General features: G+C 44.1%; 2 protein-coding genes across 3 annotated transcripts in view; one reads left to right on the forward strand and one right to left on the reverse strand.

The window, feature by feature from the left end:
- Positions 1–1115: 1115 nt before the first annotated feature.
- On the reverse strand, positions 1116–7416 carry LOC134736619 (serine/arginine repetitive matrix protein 1-like). The gene is made up of 2 exons (XM_063639008.1): positions 3071–7416; positions 1116–2447 (listed from the first exon to the last, which is right to left on the reverse strand). Exons 1-2 carry the CDS (start codon positions 3441–3443, stop codon positions 2200–2202), a joined length of 621 nt encoding a protein of 206 aa, XP_063495078.1. The 5' UTR covers positions 3444–7416; the 3' UTR covers positions 1116–2199.
- Positions 2373–19951, forward strand: part of RORA (RAR related orphan receptor A) — a 740258-nt gene continuing 722679 nt past the window's right edge. Inside the window, exon 1 of one of the 2 annotated variants that reach the window (XM_063639003.1) lies at positions 2373–2630. In XM_063639003.1, the coding sequence (XP_063495073.1) occupies positions 2465–2630 (166 nt within the window). In that variant the 5' untranslated portion in view covers positions 2373–2464. The remainder of the gene's footprint in view (positions 2631–19951) is intronic. The other variant, XM_055278293.2, reaches the window with a different exon arrangement.

Below are 19951 nucleotides of genomic sequence, written 5' to 3' on the forward strand. Positions count from 1 at the left end.
TTCCCCAATCCAGGTAATTTACACTTTAGTCAGTGATTGACAGTCAAGGAATGTATCTAACTCACTTTTATTTTTTCCCTTGGGGAAAGAACTTGCGTTCCCAATTGTCTTAAATTGCAGAAGCAGTAATTGTCTTAGAGAGTTAGGAGAAATGGCTTTTTGGAGCTGCGATCTTTTTCTGAAGGGAATATAGAGTCTATTTTAATTGATTCAGGTCATTACGACCATTTTCTAGATGGTCTTTTCGGGGTGACTAAATATCACGACCATTTTCTAGATGGTCTTTTCGGGGTGACTAAATATCACCTTAGTTAAAGGAGAACAGTAAGAAACTCATTAAAGGTCCAAGGGGAACAGACTTAATAAAAAATGTTAACAAGTTGCTACTGGTACGTAAAAGGAAACCAGGGATACTTTTTAAGTCATTTGCATCCCAAATAGAATTATTGGTGAAATTTAATGTGACGAGTATTTTTTAAAGTATTCTAAAATAAACATGAGGCAGCCGATGTATTCTGAGATGTTCACTGTCCCAGAGGAAGTTGTTTCTTACACTGTACACTTTGATAAATTTGTTTCCTTAGAAAAGTCAAGTATAACAAGCCAGGTCAATTGCATCAAGAACATTACTAACAGGCTAACCAATGGTAAATGGTGTGAAGGCTGCTCTGGAAATCTGTGCTTTGATGTGTGGGGAAACCCACACATCTGATTTGGGATGGAGGAGACAATAGTGCATTATTTGTAGGTGCCAGCAGACAGGCTAAAGCCAAGGATCCTTGCAGAGACAGGATTAAGGTATCAGGACTGTTCACATCTCATTTACATCACCCCGAAGAGTGGACCACAGGTTTTGCTGATTAGTACACAGACTATGGCAAAGGGCATTGTGTATTTGAAATAAGATCAAGATCAGTAACAGTAACAGAAACTATGTGTGAAATTTGGCATATGGAGGTTCCTCTGAAGGATTAGCTAACTGGGTTTCCCCTACTTACTATTTTTTAAAGCATTTTTCCAAACCAGGAAGTTAGCAAAAGAAAAATGTCCCCCAATTCCCTTCGCCTACCCCACGCTCTGAAGCACACATATTTATGCCACCTTCTGGCCTATAATAATATTATTTATTGTCAAAATTTTGGATCCTTTTGAAAGGAAGGTGGGGCGTATTTCCACAGTGTCTTCGCAGGCAAAAGAAAGTGGTAGATTGAGTATGAAGGCAGAGAAATCAGGCTACTACCATTGAAATATTTTCCATTCTTTCAACTTGTATTCTTTCAATTCCTTCATCTTGGAATTTGGGGTCAAGGTAACAATGATGCAATTATCTGCTTTCCTGGAGTTTTAGGTACCTACTAGGGGATGAATGTATTTCAATGGGAGGAGGGTGTAGAATGATGCCTATAATAATACGAATTATTAGGAGCTGTTAATTATCTGAATGTTATCCGGGCATTAGTAATGCCTCTCCAGTATATCTACCTTTTATGGATGAGGCTGTACATTTAATAGGAAAAGTACCAGTGGGAATTGACAATTAGCAGCCACGCTTGAGCTAGATGCAGCGTGGCATGTTTTATCCAGCTTAGATAGTCATCGACCAAACAGGCCAAAGTTTTCTTCAGTAGAAAATGCCCTGCCAAATGGTTTCTGGACCCTTCGCGGACAAACAGCAAAGGAGCTGAAAGCGACCTCTTTCAACCATGCCAGAAACTGTCCATGGCGCTTCTAGATTCACAAAATCTGTTTTAGACACAGATGTCTTTAACCAAGATTGGAAACCCACTGGCCGTCCCATCCAAAAGTAAAAAGTGCCACGTCCTCCCATCCTCCGCCTTCCTTGGGATGTCAGCCCCGTTCTAATTCCTTTTTAGTTTCTCCTCAGCCCTGGGCAGGGCTGGCAGGGGGCTACCTGCGATTTCCCAACGTGGACAATCGGATTTGTCTCTTCCCAAGCTGGCAGCGGATGGGGACGAGTTCTGTTCCCGGGAGAGTCTCAGAAGTAGGCATGGAATCATCTCACCGATTTTAATTTCTGTCCCTGGGCTGGGGAGAGGGGAGGATTGGGGCGCAGGAGGCTCTGCTCTCCTCCTCCCCTCTTTTCCCCACCTCCCAAAATTGGCAGCCAGTCTGTGGCTCTCGGTCTGGGGTCTGGAGGGTGGGGAATGTGGGTGTGGGGGCCGGCTGGAGAAGCTCTCGCTAGCGCTGCCTGTGGCCAGACCCGCCTCTTGTCCCCTCTCGGGCGCACACACACGTCCACCCAGACACTCCGCGCGCTCCCTCGCGCTCTCGCTCGCCCGCCCGCCGCCGCCTGCTCTCTCCCTCCTGCTCTCGCCGGTCGCCTTCTCCTTTTTTTTTTTTTTTTTTTTTTTTTTTTTTGGTACCATAGAGTTGCTCTGAAAACAGAAGATAGAGGGAGTCTCGGAGCTCGCCATCTCCAGCGATCTCTACATTGGGAAAAAACATGGAGTCAGCTCCGGCAGCCCCCGACCCCGCCGCCAGCGAGCCAGGCAGCAGCGGCGCGGACGCGGCCGCCGGCTCCAGGGAGACCCCGCTGAACCAGGAATCCGCCCGCAAGAGCGAGCCGCCTGCCCCGGTGCGCAGACAGAGCTATTCCAGCACCAGCAGAGGTAGGAGGCTGGAGAGGGGCTGGGGAGGGGGCGGCGGGAGCCCGGGCGCGGAGCGGGGGGCGGCCGGGAGCCGGCGCCCGGGGCGCGGGGTCCGGCGGCCGCGCGCGAGCCTGCGGCGGCGCCCCGAGCCCGGAGGACCCCCCTCCCCTCCCCCCTCCGCCCCCCAGAAATGTTGCAAACTTTTGCAGCCCGTTCTCGGCTTGCGGGAGCAGAGGGGGGCGGGGGAGGCGGCGGGAAGGTTGACAGCCGGCGGGCTCACCCCCCTGGCTTTGATTTTTCTGCAAACACAGGAGGAAAGCTGCGTTGCCTCAATTAAATACGCTCCCCCAAAATACGGAGATGCGGGGAGTGGGGGCCCGGGAAAGAAACTTTTAAAGCGGCAGTGTCCTTTTAAGAAGGGGCAAAAAAATCTGTTTATGGCCACCCTCCTTCCGCTTTACCTTTTCTCCTCTTGACAGTTTCGGCCCTGGCTGCCCGAGTCGGGGGTGTGTTTTCGGTCCCTCTCAGATCTGGGCGGGGGGCGGGAGGAGTGAGCGACCTGGGAAGCCCCGGGGGTGGAGAGGGGGCGCTCCGGGGTCTGGGGGCGACGTGGACACCTCTGGAGCACGGCGGTGCGTTTGGGATTTGAAGGAAGGGCCGAAGGAAGCGGGGTGCGGGCGAGCGAGCTGTTCGCCAAGTTGTCTGGCGGGCGCGGCGAGGGGAGATGCGCAAGTTTGCAGACCGGGGGTTCGGAGCCCGGCGCCCAGGCTGGCGGGGGGCGTGTGCGCGCCAACGCGCAGAGGGCGGCGGTCCTGTGGGGCGCTCCACGCGCATTCGGAGGGAGCGTCTACAAAAGCAAGCACCCAAACTTATTTCTGCTCTGGGAATCCTTCCCTCTCGGAGGTTCCAAGCGTTTCTGCAGGAACCTGGGGATGGTCAGTGCAAGTTGCATGCTGGTTGGATAGTGCAAGAGATGTTTTCTCCTCCCCTGGCGATTTTTACTCTTCATTTTGGTGTTTGGTCTGTGTGTGCGTGTGGTGGGGGGGATGGGGGGGACTCAGTTGCTCCCTCCTTTCCTAAAGTAAGCTGTTGAGGAAAGCTCACTCTTTCTTAAAGGTATTGGAACCTGATGTGGGTTTTTCTCGAGAGTGGGGGATTATTTATTTGAATGCGCCTGGAGTTTGCAAAGAACAGGAGGAAGCTACAGCTTTAATTACTGTTGTAAATAATGTATAAATCACGCCTGTCACTCCGGAGGAAGCGGGCTCGAGCGAGCCGCCCGGAGCTGGGGACGGAGAGGGTTTCTCCAGCCCCGGCTTGGGCACCGGCCCAGCGCGCCCCCTCCTCTTGCACTGGGCTTCTGGCGGCGGTTGGGGAGGGCTGGGTAGAGGCGAATGGGGGCCCCAGGAACTGCTCCCTTCCTCTCGATGTTATAGTTGGAGGTAGGAATATGGCTGATCATGTGCTGGCTGTTTTACAGTATCCCCCCCCCCACCACCACCTTAGCCACACCCCCTGTCCAGGCGCTTTCCCATTCACGGAATTCGAGTACAGTAAAAGCCATCAGGATGACACACGCGAAAAACATTTAATTAAAGGCGATTTCCAAAGGGTGACTGCGCCGAACCGCGGTTTCAGCGGGAGGGGGGCATCGAGGGCTGGGACAAAAGGGAAGGGGATGAGGGCTGGGGGACCGGACCTGCCGCTAGCTCGGTGAGTTTGTGTGCGGGGAGCTTTTGGCTGCAAAGAGTATATTTAGACCCTGAGACGGTGGATTTGGAATGCGAGCGGGTTATGTAACAGGGTTAATCAGAAACACTGGAGAAAATCCCCTTCATGTGTTTCTGGGGCTTTTTTTCTTTTTTTTTTTTGGAACGGGGGACATAGTATTTAGGAAGCTGCACTAATTTTTGGTTTGTGCTGCCACCCTTCTCCTTCTTGACCCCCGCCCCCCACACCGTGTGTTATTAACATCTTCAGGTGTCATTCTTGCCAGAAGGTGTTCTTGCGAGCGATCAGGGTGGCAGGCTGCAGAACCGACTAGCAAATCCGTAACTTGCTGTTCTTGCAAATTATGTAACGCTGGAGCATTCAGTGCCACCAGCCCCCTTAGGCTCAGCAAAAAGGGGAGAGGGCCATAGTAGGAGTGGGATACATCTTGCACAGCTGACCTGCTGACCCATATCCCCTTCCGCCCACCCTCTGCCCCCACCGCAACTCATTCTTTGAACCAGCCCCTGTCTATCCCTCCTGGAAGATTTAATGGGAGGGGGGTGGTAAGGCCCAAACACTCAACTCACATCCTGCACGCAGGCACTAGGTTATATAACAGTCTGAATGGAAAAAGGAAGGTCAGAGATGGAGGCATCCTTTAGCTAACACAGCAGTAGTAATAGCTTCCAGAAATTATGTGCATTTGCAGACTTTAACCTCAGATGTAGCATCTGCTCCTCAGGGGTACCAGTCTTTATGTGTGTGAGCTAGGGAGAAAAAGAGAGAATGTGTAAGTATGCCTGGTAGTTGAGAGTGATTTGAAAATGGGAAATGTTTGGGTTTTCAGATGATGTAATGGAGTTGGCAGAATATGCAAGTCGGCTCCCAGAGTGTAAGCAGTAAGAAAATTGGAGCTGGCATCCAGTATTAATGTTGCATAAATTACAATATCGGAAAGAAATTAACCTACACACTAGGTGATTATGCCTTTTAAATACTTAAAACATAAAGGCACACAACTAGAAAGGAAAAGCAAACATCATCACCTTATAATTAGCATTTTCAACCTCCAGGAGGGTAGAGTGGAGTTCTTGGCATTGGGTGAAATGGGAAGCTTTCTGATTTGGGAGATACTTTCCAAAGGGTAGCAGGTTTAGCTTCTAGCCAGTCAGTGTTTGAAGTCCACAGAAATTGTGGTCTGGATTCTCATGACATTGCAGTGACCTCATGAGACATTACCCAGGTAGACTTGAGGCTACTGTTGAATTCCTCCCTCTTGGGAATCCAAGTGTGAATGCACTGTGTACCTTTATTGCCTGAGCTTACAAAATCAGATGTGTGACTTTATAATCTGAAAGACGACCTTCCCCTGTCCATAAAACTGCTGGGAATGTTAGCAGTTTTAATGAAACTCTTCCATATTCTAGGTGATATTAATGATGGCTGGTGTCATTCAGTTCCATCTTTACAACACAATGAAAGAGAAAAAAGAAAGGCAAGAAGCAACATGGGAAGTAGGAATGAAGCGGAAAAAAAACCACAGCGAATCTTTAATTTAACAAGGCTTTCAGGGACTTCAGGGAGCCATGAGCATCCTGACATAACTGTTGTTAAAAACCCTTTTTCAGAATCTCGTTATTATATGTGCATGCCGGAAGCTTACATATTTTACTTCACTAAAGTTATCCACACAGGGCTGTGTACCACACGGTTGGTTTGGAACACCAGTGCTGAAGGTTGAAGGCTTTTAGGGCCGGCAGACCTAAGGGAAAAATCGAAACCAAAAGATGGGATTAACAGTGAAAAGCTCAGTTGGGTTGAGATCGAACCCCCTGGAAGCTCAGCTTAGATTGACTTAAAATCAGTTAACAGGGCCTGTAGTTGATGTGTAGCCCTGAGGACTTCTAGAACCACATACGTCTTTGACTTTGAAAGTGCGTGGCCTCTCTTGCCCCCTTCAGTTTTGGCTGATTCACTTTCTAGTAGGTGCTCTTACCTAGCAATTTAGCGCCCTTTCTAGAGATTGATTCTCAGATCAACTTTCCTCGCATGGACCCGGCTCGCCACGGTGAACAAATGATGCCCCATAGTTTGAAAGAGCTACTGGCTGGGAGAAGATCCTTTGCTAGAGGGATAAAATAATTATTTTTTAAACTAAAGGACTTTAATTTTCCGGTAAATTGCTCATAAAAACATTTATAATAATACCCTTTAAAAACGTAATATAATAATTTTAGAAAAGGCATTTGATGATAGTTATGATAACTTTTTCTGTTGCTTCCCCCTTATTTCTTAAAAAAGAATTGAATTATTAATCTAGAATTCAAGTCCTGAGTGGCTCAAAACATCTATAGGAGACTCTTCTAATGTTAGTCACCTGCTGGAATTTTCCAATACCTACTGGCATTGTGAAGAGCCCTTGGCTTTAGAAAATGCCTCTATGTCTGAAACTGAAGTATGGAGCTTGCATTGAAGCTCCTAACGATGAGACCCTTCAGCTTGTTTTCGAGGTAGCAGAGGTGGGGGCTGTAGCACACACTCCTGGTTCCACATTAGACTCCTGAAGTGGGACACAGGGAGGTGTGAGAATGTTAATTGTAATAGTGGTGCCTCCGGATAAAAATGTTCTGAGGATTTTTAGTGACAGCTGAATCACTTCTGGAAGCAAACTGCCCTCTGTCCAGAGCTAACCTTTGGAATTCGAGTGAGACAAGCCCATGGGTTCTTTTCCTTGGACGTGTCACTTCTGAATTAAGATCCAGCTTCTCCCATTTTTGTGTTTAGGAGCTTGCGGTACCATGTTGACAGGACAGATGGAGTTGGAGGTTATTAGAGGTTCATGTAGTATGGTGTCTTAAGCATATGCCACATGTTCTGAGTTTACTCTTCCTTTCCCCTTTCATCTTTCCAGGCTACTTGATGAATTGAGCTTCTTAGCTTATGCTTCTGTGGAAGACAAATGCATAACTACATTTCCCAGATATCTGGGGAAAGAGGTGTAATGTGATTGCCATGTGTGCAAAAACAAATAAAAAATAAAAAAAATTTGTCCTTGCGATAGTTTACTGAGAATGATGTTTTCCAGTTTCATCCATGTCCCTACAAAGGACACGAACTGTTGTGGGGTGGGGGGAGGGGGGAGGGGGGAGGGACAGCATTAGGAGATACACCTAATGCTAAATGACGAGTTAATGGGTGCAGGAAATCAACATGGCACATGGATACATATGTAACAAACCTGCACATTGTGCACATGTACCCTAAAACCCTAAAGTATAATAAAAAAAAAAATATATATATATATAAAAAAAAAAATTTATAGGAAACGCACCTCTCCTATTATGACATATCTGGCTGTTCACATTCATTGTCTCCCATGAGCCAACATACAGGGACTCTGAGGTAGACCTCATCTGTTCGCTCACAGATTCCTGTCCCATTCATCCCAGATTAGTGATAAATTGTGCAGAAACAAGGAGAGTATTTTTGAAAGGCCTTCAACTGTTGGAGTGAATACTCATCCAGAATTTGGAATACTTTTCTGAATATTCAGATTATCTTCCTTGCTCAATATTTAGGAATAATACTCTGTCTCTCATTTTCTCTTCTATCATTTTTTAGTGTTTATTGTTTTTTGATATCTAATTCACACAGAAAGTGTTGGTTTAGAAATGAGCTGTTAAATTTTTCACCCATCTTTTTAGGCTGTATGTTAAAATAAAATTGTATCTTTTTTAAATTAATGCTTTTTAAAAAAACTGATAATCAGTGTTTAAGTGTTGATTAATAACACAGTAAACCGTGATTTTTCTCTAAGGGTGTCAGGACGTTACCGATGAATTGGTTTTTCTAACAGTAGATTAACCCAGAGTATTTTTTGTCCTTTCCTTGTTGAATACGTTTGCTAAATGTACTAGTCCCCTTTCCTACTCTAGACAGAACATTGAGAATGTAATTGAATCTTTCGTTGAGGTTTGAGGATCTTATGGTGCCACAAGGTCACTGTTCTGAGTATGAATTCCAGTTGTACATTATAGAACTGTAAATGGACACAGTGTCAGAGATTGGACTAAATCTATCTTGATCTCCGCTTGGAAATTGTTTCTTTCTTTTTTTGTTAAATCCTCAATATCAGTATGTTTTGTTATTTGCCTCCCTGGTTGTCTAAGTTGCAAGTAGCACAATAGAAATTCAATTAGTTGATTCTAGTTAATTGAGATTTTTACTTTATAGGAAAATTTCATCCAGAGCTTAGGCTATTCTTAATTCTTTCTTTGGAGTTAAAGAGGATGTAAAGTCATTCTTTTTTTTGAGACAGAGTCTCGCTGTGTCTCCCAGGCTGGAGTGCAGTGGCACAATCTCAGCTCACTGCAACCTCTGCCTCCCGGGTTCAAGCAATTCTTGTGCCTCAGCCTCCCGGGTAGCTGGGACTACAGGTGCGCACCACCACGCCCAGCTAATTTTTTGTGTTTTAGTAGAGATGGGGTTTCACCATGTTGCCCAGGCTGGTTTCAAACTCCTGAGCTTAGGCAATCCACCCGCTTCGGCCTCCCAATGTGCTAGGATTACAGGTGTGAACCACCATGCCTGGCGGTAAAGTCATTCTTAAATATTCAGGAAGGATATTATATTTTCAAATAAGTTATTTACTGTATTATGATAACATAATATAAGTTTTCTCCCATCTAATGGTAGACAGAAACTCCAGGTAGTCCTAACTCTTCCATAGATATATTGAAGGGGTATCTTTGGCATGAGGCTCTTAAATCCTGAAAGTTAGGAAACTCTAGGGTTAGAAGGAATAATTCCAAGAATGTCAACAAAGAACATTTTGATTGCCCCAAAGGAAACCCACTTTCCAAGCACAGGCTATTTTCACTGGACGAATATGGAAAGCATCCCTGGAACCACACCATCAGAAGCTGACTTTCTCAGGGATGTCCCACTTGACTTAATGATATAGTCTGCAGTTGTCTTGTGATTATCTTTGATATTGTAGTGTTGGAAATTCAGCCTGGGAGTCTTGGTGTTCTTTTGTGACAGCCCAGTTATTATTATTTATTTTTTGATTTTGGAGCAAAGACGTCAAGGAGATTGTCTAAAGAAATCCTTAGAAGAGAGGAATGGGGCATGATGAGGAATAAATGTACCATAGCTCACAGTTTAGTCAGGCCGGCTTTTTGCTCCAGCTCTTACATGCTAATGCTAAAAGGAATTATAGGTAACAATTTCCTTGTGTTGGTGCAAGAACAATTTTTTTTTTCCTAACATTGTTATGGCCTTAACTGACATGTCATTATTACAGACTGTCTTATCACATTACATAGTATGGCCCATTAACAATGGCATGGAGCTGTGGTTTCCTGGTGATGGTTTTGTCCACAGAACTGGGGCCCTGGTGGTCAGCCAGGGAGCCCTGTACAGCACCCACTGACAGCTGAGAGTACAAGTTTCACACACCCTTGTAGGTGGTGGAGGACTCCAGGCTGCCCCAGGTAGAGCTTCTATACCATAGATGTTTTCTCTGAAACTCTGTGTCAGAGAATGGAAATGAGTAGGAAATATTATGGTATAGAGGATTTATAATCTCCTAGCCTAGAATCATCTTAAAAATGTTACTGGGTGTTTTAATTTTGATTATGAACTATTTTTTTAGTGTTTTTTTTTTTTTTTTTTTCTTAAAGAGATGGGCTCAAGGGATCCTCCTGCCTCAGGCTTCTTAGTAGCTGAGACTACACGCATGTACTACTGCACCTGGCTTGATTATGAACATCTTAAAGTTTCCTGAAACAATTAGGAAGTTTCTGCATCCATGCACAGACCATAATAGATAAACTCTTCTGGGATGCAAGGAAGGGTGCCACTTAGTATAGGATCCTCAAGCCACTGGAAGAGGCAGCGCAGTGTTAAAAATACTTAGCTTACTTCGGGGGAGGGTTTGGCTGAATACTGATGAAGTTTATGAAATATGAATGTAGTGAAGTTGCTGTACGTAAGTGGTAGGCGTGTGTGAAAGAAGTAAGAAGAAATAAAATTGTATATAAATGACACTCTGAAACTTGATGGGATTGTACACGTGATAAGAATGGTGATGTTTGGGTCTGTGCTTAATGGGGGAAAATAAACGGGCTTAAAATCTATGTCAAACTAGCGACAAGAATAAAAATTATAGAATATAAAATCGTCTGACTTTTTTTATAAGCAAAGAATGCTACCAAGAATAAACAGGCAAGAATAGAGGTGAAATAGAATGAGGGGGAAATGAGGGACCATCGTTTAAATCTACTATGAAGTATGGTAATCACTGTTTTAAGAATTCCAGACTATTAACTACTGTGCAGTTAGGTAGGGAATTAGTTATAGCCAAACAAAAGCCGTAAATATGAATTTTAGGTTGTACGGAAGAAATCCTCTTGATCCCAAAACATAAATGCATGTACTGAGAAGCCGAGCTGCACATGGTGTAATTTTTTTCTGTCTTATCCTGATTAATTGACAGCCAACTGTATACTTCTTTCCTGAAGGTGACTTTACAGTCTCTAGACCCAGACATTTCTCTCTGAAGTGGAGTGAAGGAAGGAGAACCACAAGCTAAAGTATGTTTCAGTGGGTGAAGATTTCGGGGGAAAGAGAAGAAGGATGAAATAGGGGAATGGACTAGTGCCTGCAGAGATTAACAATGCCTGTTTGGGGCTGGGGAGTGGGGGCTGTGGATGAAGGCAGGGAGCCTCTAGAGGGAAAAGAGACTTCTGTGCAAAGGAAAATGACATTAGCATTGACTCTGAAATGGCTGGGAATGTGACTTTCTAATTTTAAATTATCTTTAACAAGGGCAATGAAAAGAGGAAAAGTTGACACTTTGAGAAGTTATGACGAACTTGTCGAGAATGCCAATTGACAAAGGCAGGTAAGGGAATACTTGGAAAAACAGCAAGAATAGGTCTGAAGGGCACGGTGAGCTGCTTTCCTAGGGTGTAAAGGGAATTGGCAGGCGTGTTAATTGACTCTTCCAATTAATTTTAAAGAAACCTGAAGAAATGGACAAAGACAGAGAAAAGGCAACCAGATGTGATTCCGCCCTTCCAGAAGCAAAGAGGCTTATCTCATCCCATATGATCGATGCCAGTCATGGGGGGGAGTGGCTGTGTGGAAATTGATGGATTTTCAACATCCAATCACAGAGGACACACATGTATATTTAGCAAGTCTAAAACCTCTTAAATAAACTGCGTTGCTTTTCATTTTCACTTTCCAGTTATAAAACCAGTGGATGATGAAAAGGCCATGTGACAATACAGCATGTACTGTCAGGAACGTTTGTGTGACAGGGATATTATATCTGAAAGGACAGGGCAACTGGGAGGGTGAACTGCTCGTAACTCTCAATTGTCCAGGTAATGAAGCATTGGGAAAGCAAAGGCAAATGAAATAACCTGATCATCAAAAAATGATTCCTCTTTTAGTGCTCGTATTAGTCGACTGATGATGACAAGTGTGAAATTGCCAGAGTTGTATTTTACCATTTCTGGCACTCATCACGCGCTTTGGATGAGCACATGTGTGCGGAAAGTGGGAACCCGGGCAATTTCTATAGACTAGGCTGTTAACCTGGAAGCAGTAAAATTTCACAGTGTGAAGGATGACAGTCAAGGATTGGTGAGGTTCCCTAGCATTCTTGAGGGCTCACAGGGAATCAGAAGAAGAGCTGAAGCTATACTGAAAGGGCTCTTGAACCCTCTAAAGCTGACTTTTTAGTCTTGAACTTGGGGTTGTATGTTAAATATGTGATACTCACTCATGATACTACCACTTGGTCATATTTTATTAGACTAAAGTGTGTTAAAGCCAGAAAGGGCTTTATGAATCAGTGAGCCTAGCCCACCCTGTTTGAACTGATGCTGACAAAGGTAATGTGTTCGAGATCACATTCCTAGTAAGCAGCAAGGCTGTGACTAGAACCCAGGTCTTGTACTTTCTTACCTCATGTTCCTGTCACTTGTGTGCTGTGCCAGGATCTTCCAAAGTTCGAATAACGAGGATATATTATTTTTTATTTTGAGACGGAGTCTTGCTCTGTTGCCCAGGCTGGAGTGCAGTAGCGTGATGTCCGCTCACTGCAAGCTCCGCCTCCCGGGTTCACGCCATTCTCCTGCCTCAGCCTCCCGAATAGCTGGAACTACAGGTGCCCACCACCACGCCCGGCTAATTTTTTTGTATTTTTAGTAGAGACGGGGTTTCACCGTGTTCGCCAGGATGGTCTCGATCTCCTGACCTCGCGATCCGCCTGCCTCGGCCTCCCAAAGTGCTGGGATTACAGGCATGAGCCACCGCGCCCAACCTAACGAGGCTATTAAGATGTGTGCAAGTTGATCTAGCATTAGGCAGTAGATACGTACAAAAGTAAGCATGGGTTATTTTGGCTATGCATTATTAGTGGAACATTGTCAGTAATTGTTATTTTTTAACCCCACTGGGCATTTTTATTATTAATTAAAAATCCACCAGTGAGCTTGTGGCTATGTCGGTAAAGCCATTCTAAAACATAGTGAAAATAGTGTCCAAGTCTCATGCTCTGATTTAATAGAAAGTAAAACTATTTTTGCTTTCTATTAATAGGTATGGAGTTGAGCATCTCATGCTTAGTGCTCACCAGAGCTAGACAAAGCCAGGGGGCCCACAGCAAAGATGTGTGTCTCCGCAGCAAGCTTGTTTTCTCGAAGCAGAGGATTTAAGGCTGTGCCTTGTCTAGAGATGCTCAGGATCAAGTCTGTGAATGGAATACTATGTAGCCATTAAAAATCATGTTGCACTAGAAAAGTATTTCTTATCAAGAAAAAATGTTTATCAGCCATTGCTAAGTGAAAAGTAACAGCTTTCATAGCAGTGTGCATGGAATGCCATCTTTTTTGTAAGAGGAAATTATAGTGCGTGTGTGTGTGTGTGAGTTATATTAGTAAATTAACTAGTACCCATGAATACCAAAATGATGAAATGATAAAGTGGTCATCTGTGGATGCTGGGATTATCTGTGAGTTTCTTTTTCTTTGTGCTTTTCTGTATTTTTTGAAGTTCTTGCATTATGTATATGTTACTTTTGTAATTAGAAAAAATAAATCATATTTTCTTCCACAAAAGCTGTGTGTTGTGAAACTGGGGATCCTTTGAAGGAACTAATTCTGAACTTCAGATGTTACACAGAACTTCTCAGTGTTTCAGCATGGGTCAAGTTTACCGGTCCAAAGAGAAATACCATTTGACAGTCACATTTAGCCAGTAAAACAAAGGTCATTCAGCTTGAATATTACAGGTCCTAACACTGGAACTGCTTGCCTCTCAGGGCGATATCTTTGAGACATTAATACCATGATCCACAATGAGAAAAACATATTACATTGTGAACTAGTACACACACGCACACACACACAAACTTTTCGTGTAAAATGTTTACCCTTCACTTGTGATGCATGATTATGTTTGCTCTATTATTTAAAATACAGGTTATGAGCTATCACATTGGTTCCATGATCTATTTATGAGCCACTCCTCACTATTTGAAAACCTTGTCCTGGGCATGAAGTAGAAGCAGCCTTTCTGGGGGCCATGGCCCGTCAGTGGGGGAGGAAGGAAGTGTTTCCACAGTAACCGATGTTAAGCTCCAGGTGTTACTCATTATGACTTCAGGGAGGAGGTGGGGGAGGGAAAATAATGTAAATACTTATTATTTATAAAACAGTATCTTTATGCCACTTTTAGCACATGCTCATTAATATGCTAGTACATTTAGAGGCACATCTGCCTAGACTGGCTTAGAATATAAATTCTGGGATCCCTCTTTTGCTTGGAGCTGACATCAGTGTGTAAGAGCCCAAGGGTGGCATTCTTTCATTCAACATATATTTACTGAGTACTTTCTATGTGCTAGGGCCTGGGGATAAAGCAGCAAACAAGTGAGATGAGCTCCCTGCCTTTCTGGATCTTTTATTTGAGTGGTGGCATTTCTCTAAGAAGCTCGCTGAAATTCCTGGGTCACCTCGGACCAGACATTTATGGTGGTTCTCTTCTAAACGTGTTTTGAACTTGGCCTTTTCATCTCTCTACCTTGTATGTGCCTTCACCTTTCCCCTCCTCCTCTGCCTCACCTAGTCCCCATCTCTCTCTTCACTCATTGAAATCTTACCATCATTTTCACTCCAGATAAGATCCACCTTCTCCCTCTTGAAGCTCCCAGACTCCTGTTTGTTACAGCAGTCAGTCATATGGGCCTTGCTCATTTAGTGAACATGTAACCTCTTCCTCTGCCAGGCCTCTTTTATGCTGTCTGATAGTTATTTTCTGGGTATGAGCCTAGTCTTAAGGAGATCAAGACCACAGTTTATGTTTTTACTCCCTTCATGATACCTTGCATAAAACAGGTGCCCATTAACTATGCAGATATTCTCTTCCACATTGTCCTGCAGAGGTGTTTGCCTTCTCAATACACCAGCTCAGCACTTCCCAACTCTGCAGGCACATCTCCTGCTGGCTTATATTTCCAATGGGGCCTTCGGTTTGGACTCAGCTGCCCTTGTTTGTCTGACTTCTGCCTCTCTTGAATCCACTGATCCCCTCAATTGCACGATCAGGCCTACTCTAGTCGTGAGCAACTCAGACCAAAGCTGGACGTGTTGGGAGACAATATGTGTATGTGGTTTTTACAAGCCTGCTTGGAGGAGTGAGACAGACCTGGGCCAAGACCCAGGTGTGTGCTGTGCTAGCCCTGTGATCTTAGGTAAGTTCATTAATCCCTCAGCTCAGCTACCGTGGGCTGGATCCAATTAAAAGAGGACAAATCACTGAAATTCAGCCCCATCAGCCACTTGTTGAGCTTTCCTGACATTACCTCCCATACCTGTCTGGCTTCTTCCTTCCCTCTTCCCTGTCTCCCTGCTCCCACTATTCTTGTAGTGCCCTCTGGCTGCCCCATCCAGGCACTGAGGCTGGGGTTGCTACCTTATTCCCACCTTGCCCTGGTGCTCTCAGAGACTTCACTTTTCACCAACCCATCATTCCTTGCCCTCCCTTCCCTTTACTCACTTTCTCCTTTCTGCTAAAAAAATCACATTGGAGAAGCTTGTCTGCAAGGGTTCCATTCAACTTGCTCTACATTAATGCTCCACTATGGTGACCCACTGCTGAGTCTTTCACTTGTAATGTAATCTAATAATTTACATGCACTTTGCAAGCAATACTGTCAAAGACTCACAACCTGTTTGAAATTGCTCTGCTGTTACAGTATTTGAGCTGATGAGAGAACAGCGTGAGAAAGAGTAGTTTTTGGTACCACAGTGGTATTGGGTAAACCCAGGAAAATAATGTCAGCACAAGGTGAGGGTGCGCTGATGGATTATAATATCCTTTCTTAGAGAATCAATTAAACTTGCTAAGGGTCTTTTATCGATTTTGGCTTATAACTGGACTAGGATAGGTCAAAGTATTCAAGGAGTAGAGGCATAGCTGGCTAAAAAGAGTGAAGCAAGAATGAAATCCTGTCTTTCTGAGATGGCTGTGAAATGTTTTAGTTTTGATATACTGCATGACTTTTACAGAATTAATTGGCACTGTGATTAGGTTGTTTTATTTCTTCACTCAAACATGTTGGAAGCCGATTCTAATATGGGGTAGTAATGAAAATAGAGTAATGCTGTAATAATAGTGCCATTGTAAAGTGAATTACATCATTAAGCATCTATTGTCTAATTTGTATTGTGATAGTGTGAGTGATACACACACATACAGACGTAGAGGAGCTGGTCTTTAAGAAGTAGACTCTAGCTGAGAAGAGAAACCCCAGTCTTATAATATAATATTGAACAGTCAGTGAACAAAAATGATTGGTTCTGTGCAAAGTGAATTAATTTATACATATATATATATACACAGGCACATATATAAATATACACACACATACACACATACATATTGTGTCAGGCAGATCAAGAAGATACATGACTTTGGCATAAAAAAATGCTTGGCTTATGTTGCCTTTTAACAAGTTGACAATGAATGGGGACACATATTAATTATGACAAGTCAAGTCAATGATGGCATCAACGCCAGGCTTTGAAAACAAGGCTTTCTACGTTTGTTTCAACCTCTTCATCCTTACTACCATGCCTGAGAACCTCTATTAACTGGTATTTCTCAAGTTTTGGAAAGAAGTATTAAGGGCCCAGGAATGATCATTTTATTTTGTCATTTATCTCCTAAGGAAGGACATTTGTCAAACAATTTTCTTTCCACAGCAGAAAGATAGAGGCACATTTCTATGCCTTAAGTCACAACTCAACCTAAGAGCAGAAATAGGACCTGAGAAGGCGGCGTCCAACATGGCTGCTCCCTGTGGGACAGGTAGATCAAAAAGTCCAAGAAGGTGTTACACTTTGATGATGTTCCAGTGGCATTATCCCTTCACCCACAAGAGGACCAGCTTCCGGGGATAGTTTGGCAGTAATTGTCCAGGAGTGTTCAACCGTTAGGGTGGTATGGCCAGGGAGATCCTGAAAACTTACCTGGTCCGTCTCCAGTCTGGATTGCTGCCTCCAAGGCCCCCTCTCTGCATTCTGCCACCATAGCATCTAGAAGGGATTATACTGATGGCCTCCTATCTCTCACCTGCCCCCACTTGTGGATTTTGCTTCTGTGGCATTGTCAACACCACCATCTGGTAATCTAGAACCTCAGAAAGACTTGTCCATAGCGATGAGATTGTATGTAGTTTAGGATACCTTTAACTTTCATATATATAATGCTTGCTCTGATGATCAAAATATTGAAAGCAAATTTGCTTAATAAACCACTGTCCACTCCCTGTCTTTGAAATCAACAACGTAAGTTTTAAACCCCACAAGGATTTAAGGAGATAGTAGCCAGTATCAATGCCTGGCATCTGAATTAAGAATATATTTAGTGGAGAAGTTTTATTACAAACCTCAATGAAAAAGCATCAATATCATATTCAGGCTAATAAAATGTTTTAATGAAAATTGTCATGGTGTTTGACAACATCCCTTTATTAATTGGTCTTTTCCATTATTACTTTCTTAGTAGCAAAAACACTCTGATTTTAGCTCTCATTAGTTATAGTCCTCATTGGATTCACATTTTGCGGCTTCAGCTGTGTTTATCTTCTCATTGGTCTGAGTTCCTTGGGAGCAGGGTTATAGATTGTCTTCAGTGTTCTGTCCCATATCTCTCTGCCTTTTACTTGAGCATTCGGTGAATGCCCTCAGGATGCTAGTGACGTGCAGTTTAGAATCAATATGTGAAAGATGAGCCAGCTGAGGGAGGACTGGGATGAAGCAAGAAAATCTATTCTTCGAAAGTTTCAAATGTTTAAAGGCAGTATAATAGAATACATCACCTCCTTGCATTGATCCATCAACTATTCTTGTGTACTTACTATGCGTCAGGTCCCATGTTAGTCAATGGAGGGACAAAGCTGAATTAAGGGAATTGATGGGCAAGAAAGACATTACTTTAAAAAGGTGTAGCATGCTATAGTAGAGATACTTAGGAAACCTATAACATAGGGAAGGAGAAAATGCCCCAAGAGGAGTTAGGGAAAGCTCACTGAGGTAGTTGTGTCTGCCTGGGTTTTAGAAAAACGGGGAGATTCTTCTGGCAAAAAGTGACAGGGCATTCCAGGCTGAGGCACCCAAGGGGAGAGTTCATGGCACATTCAGGTAACATAAGTGAGATGTAGCTTGGCCTGAGAGTATGTTGGTGAGGAGTAGGAGATGAGGTTGGAGAAAGTAGGCAGGCGCCAGCCTAAGCATTTTGGACCTTGTCTTACAGCAAAATTTTGAACAAATGAAAAATACCTGATTTCTTTTTGGTAAGTTACTTAAATATACTTATGTGGGGTTAGGGAGGGAGAATGGATGGTGTAGACAAGGAACCAAGTTAGGAGATTTCTGTGATAATTCTGGTGACTGATATTGAAGGCCAAGACTGGGGTGAGGGTTGGGAGTGGAAGGTGAAGAAGAGTTGACTCTGCAGCAGGATTCCCCAGGAAGTGGAATTGGAAGAACATGATGAAGAGAATGGCAGGAGTGAAGTGCAGAGTGTGGGGCGGGATCATTGGCTGGGACAGTGTAGTGGGGTAGAGTGTGAAGAGGAGAGAAGGCATGGGTTCAGTTTGGGATGGGCTGAGTTGGAAGTTCCAGGGACATATCTGATGGGCAGCTGGGAATGCGGGTCTAGCAGGGAGCAGGTGACAATATGTTACATGTGGCATTAGGCAAGAAAACAAAGAAATAGCAATAGCAAGTACCTAGCACTTAGGAGGGCCAGGCTAGAGACCTGGAGTCCTATCTCTGAGCAGCACTCTTGATAGAGGATTAGAAGGTGAATTTTTACATCTATGAGGTAATCTTCATGGATTTTGAGATGATATCAGCAGAAAATAAATCTAAGGTCCAAGTCGGTGTGGTTGGGAAATTGAAGAGGTTGGATTGGTACGATGACAAAGAAAAGTGTCTCACAAAAGTGGATTGGGACCTGGAGAGACTACATCTACATAAGGTGTAAAAAGTAAGAATGGGCCTGGCATGGTGGCTCATGCCTGTAATCCCAGAACTTTGGGAGGCCGAGGTGGGTGGATCACCTGAGGTCAGGAGTTCAAGACCACCCTGGCCAATATGGTGAAACCTTTTCTCTACTAAAAGTACAAAAATTAGCCAGGTGTGCACCTGTAATCCCAGTTACTTGGGAGGCTGAGGCAGGAGAATCGCTCGAACCTGGGAGGTGGAGGTTGCAGTGAGCTGAGATTGCGCTATTGCACTCCAGCCTGGGTGACAGAGCGAAACTCTATCTCAAAAAATAAATAAGTAAAAATAAAGTAAGAAAGTTTGTAAGCCCAGAGTCAGGTTTTAGACCCTTTGCTGTTTCGGGTTGCGTTTCAGTTTTCTCTGCTTTGATGGTGCTCTCCCAACATGCCTAACTGATGATTGAAGTGTTGCAGCCTTTTTTTTAAAAAAAAAAAAAAAAAACCTTTCTACACAGACAGCATCGAGTTGTCCTGTCTCTAAAGGCAATCTGCCCCACACTTGGCAGAACCTCAAGGGTGGGAGAAATGGAATGAATAGTAGCTGTGGATAGGTCTCCTTATTGCCCTGGGAGGAAGACTTTGCGGGAGAGAAAGTTGAAAGAGGGTCTTGAGAAAGGGGGTGAGATCTTCAAAGGCTGGGTCTAGCCATGGGAAACTAAGTGAAAGAATTTTTTTTTTAAAGTTGACCAGGAAGAGAAAAAGAAATGCACAAGTGTTTGGCCAGGCGGATGCTGACCTTGGTTATGACTGAGTGGGATTGCCATTGCTGCATGTTGATGGCACTTAACAGTTTTCTGGGGACTTTCACATACGCAGCAGCCCCTGGAAGTCCTGGAGGGAGGTTGATAATGTTGCAACCCATCGAGGGACTAGAAAAATGTTGTGTAATTATGAAGACCTGTGCCTTAAAACAATTCGGATCCAAATAGGCTGACTTTATCTTCAACTCAAGTAGTGTGGCGGGAGGGGGCTCTGCCCTGTTGGCAAGGCATCCCTCTGCCCTCTGAGGCCATCACTGAGCTCCCTGTTGTTTTCGGTGAGC

Source organism: Symphalangus syndactylus, chromosome 5 (genome assembly GCF_028878055.3).
Source record: "Symphalangus syndactylus isolate Jambi chromosome 5, NHGRI_mSymSyn1-v2.1_pri, whole genome shotgun sequence".
Taxonomy (NCBI): Eukaryota; Metazoa; Chordata; class Mammalia; order Primates; family Hylobatidae; genus Symphalangus; species Symphalangus syndactylus.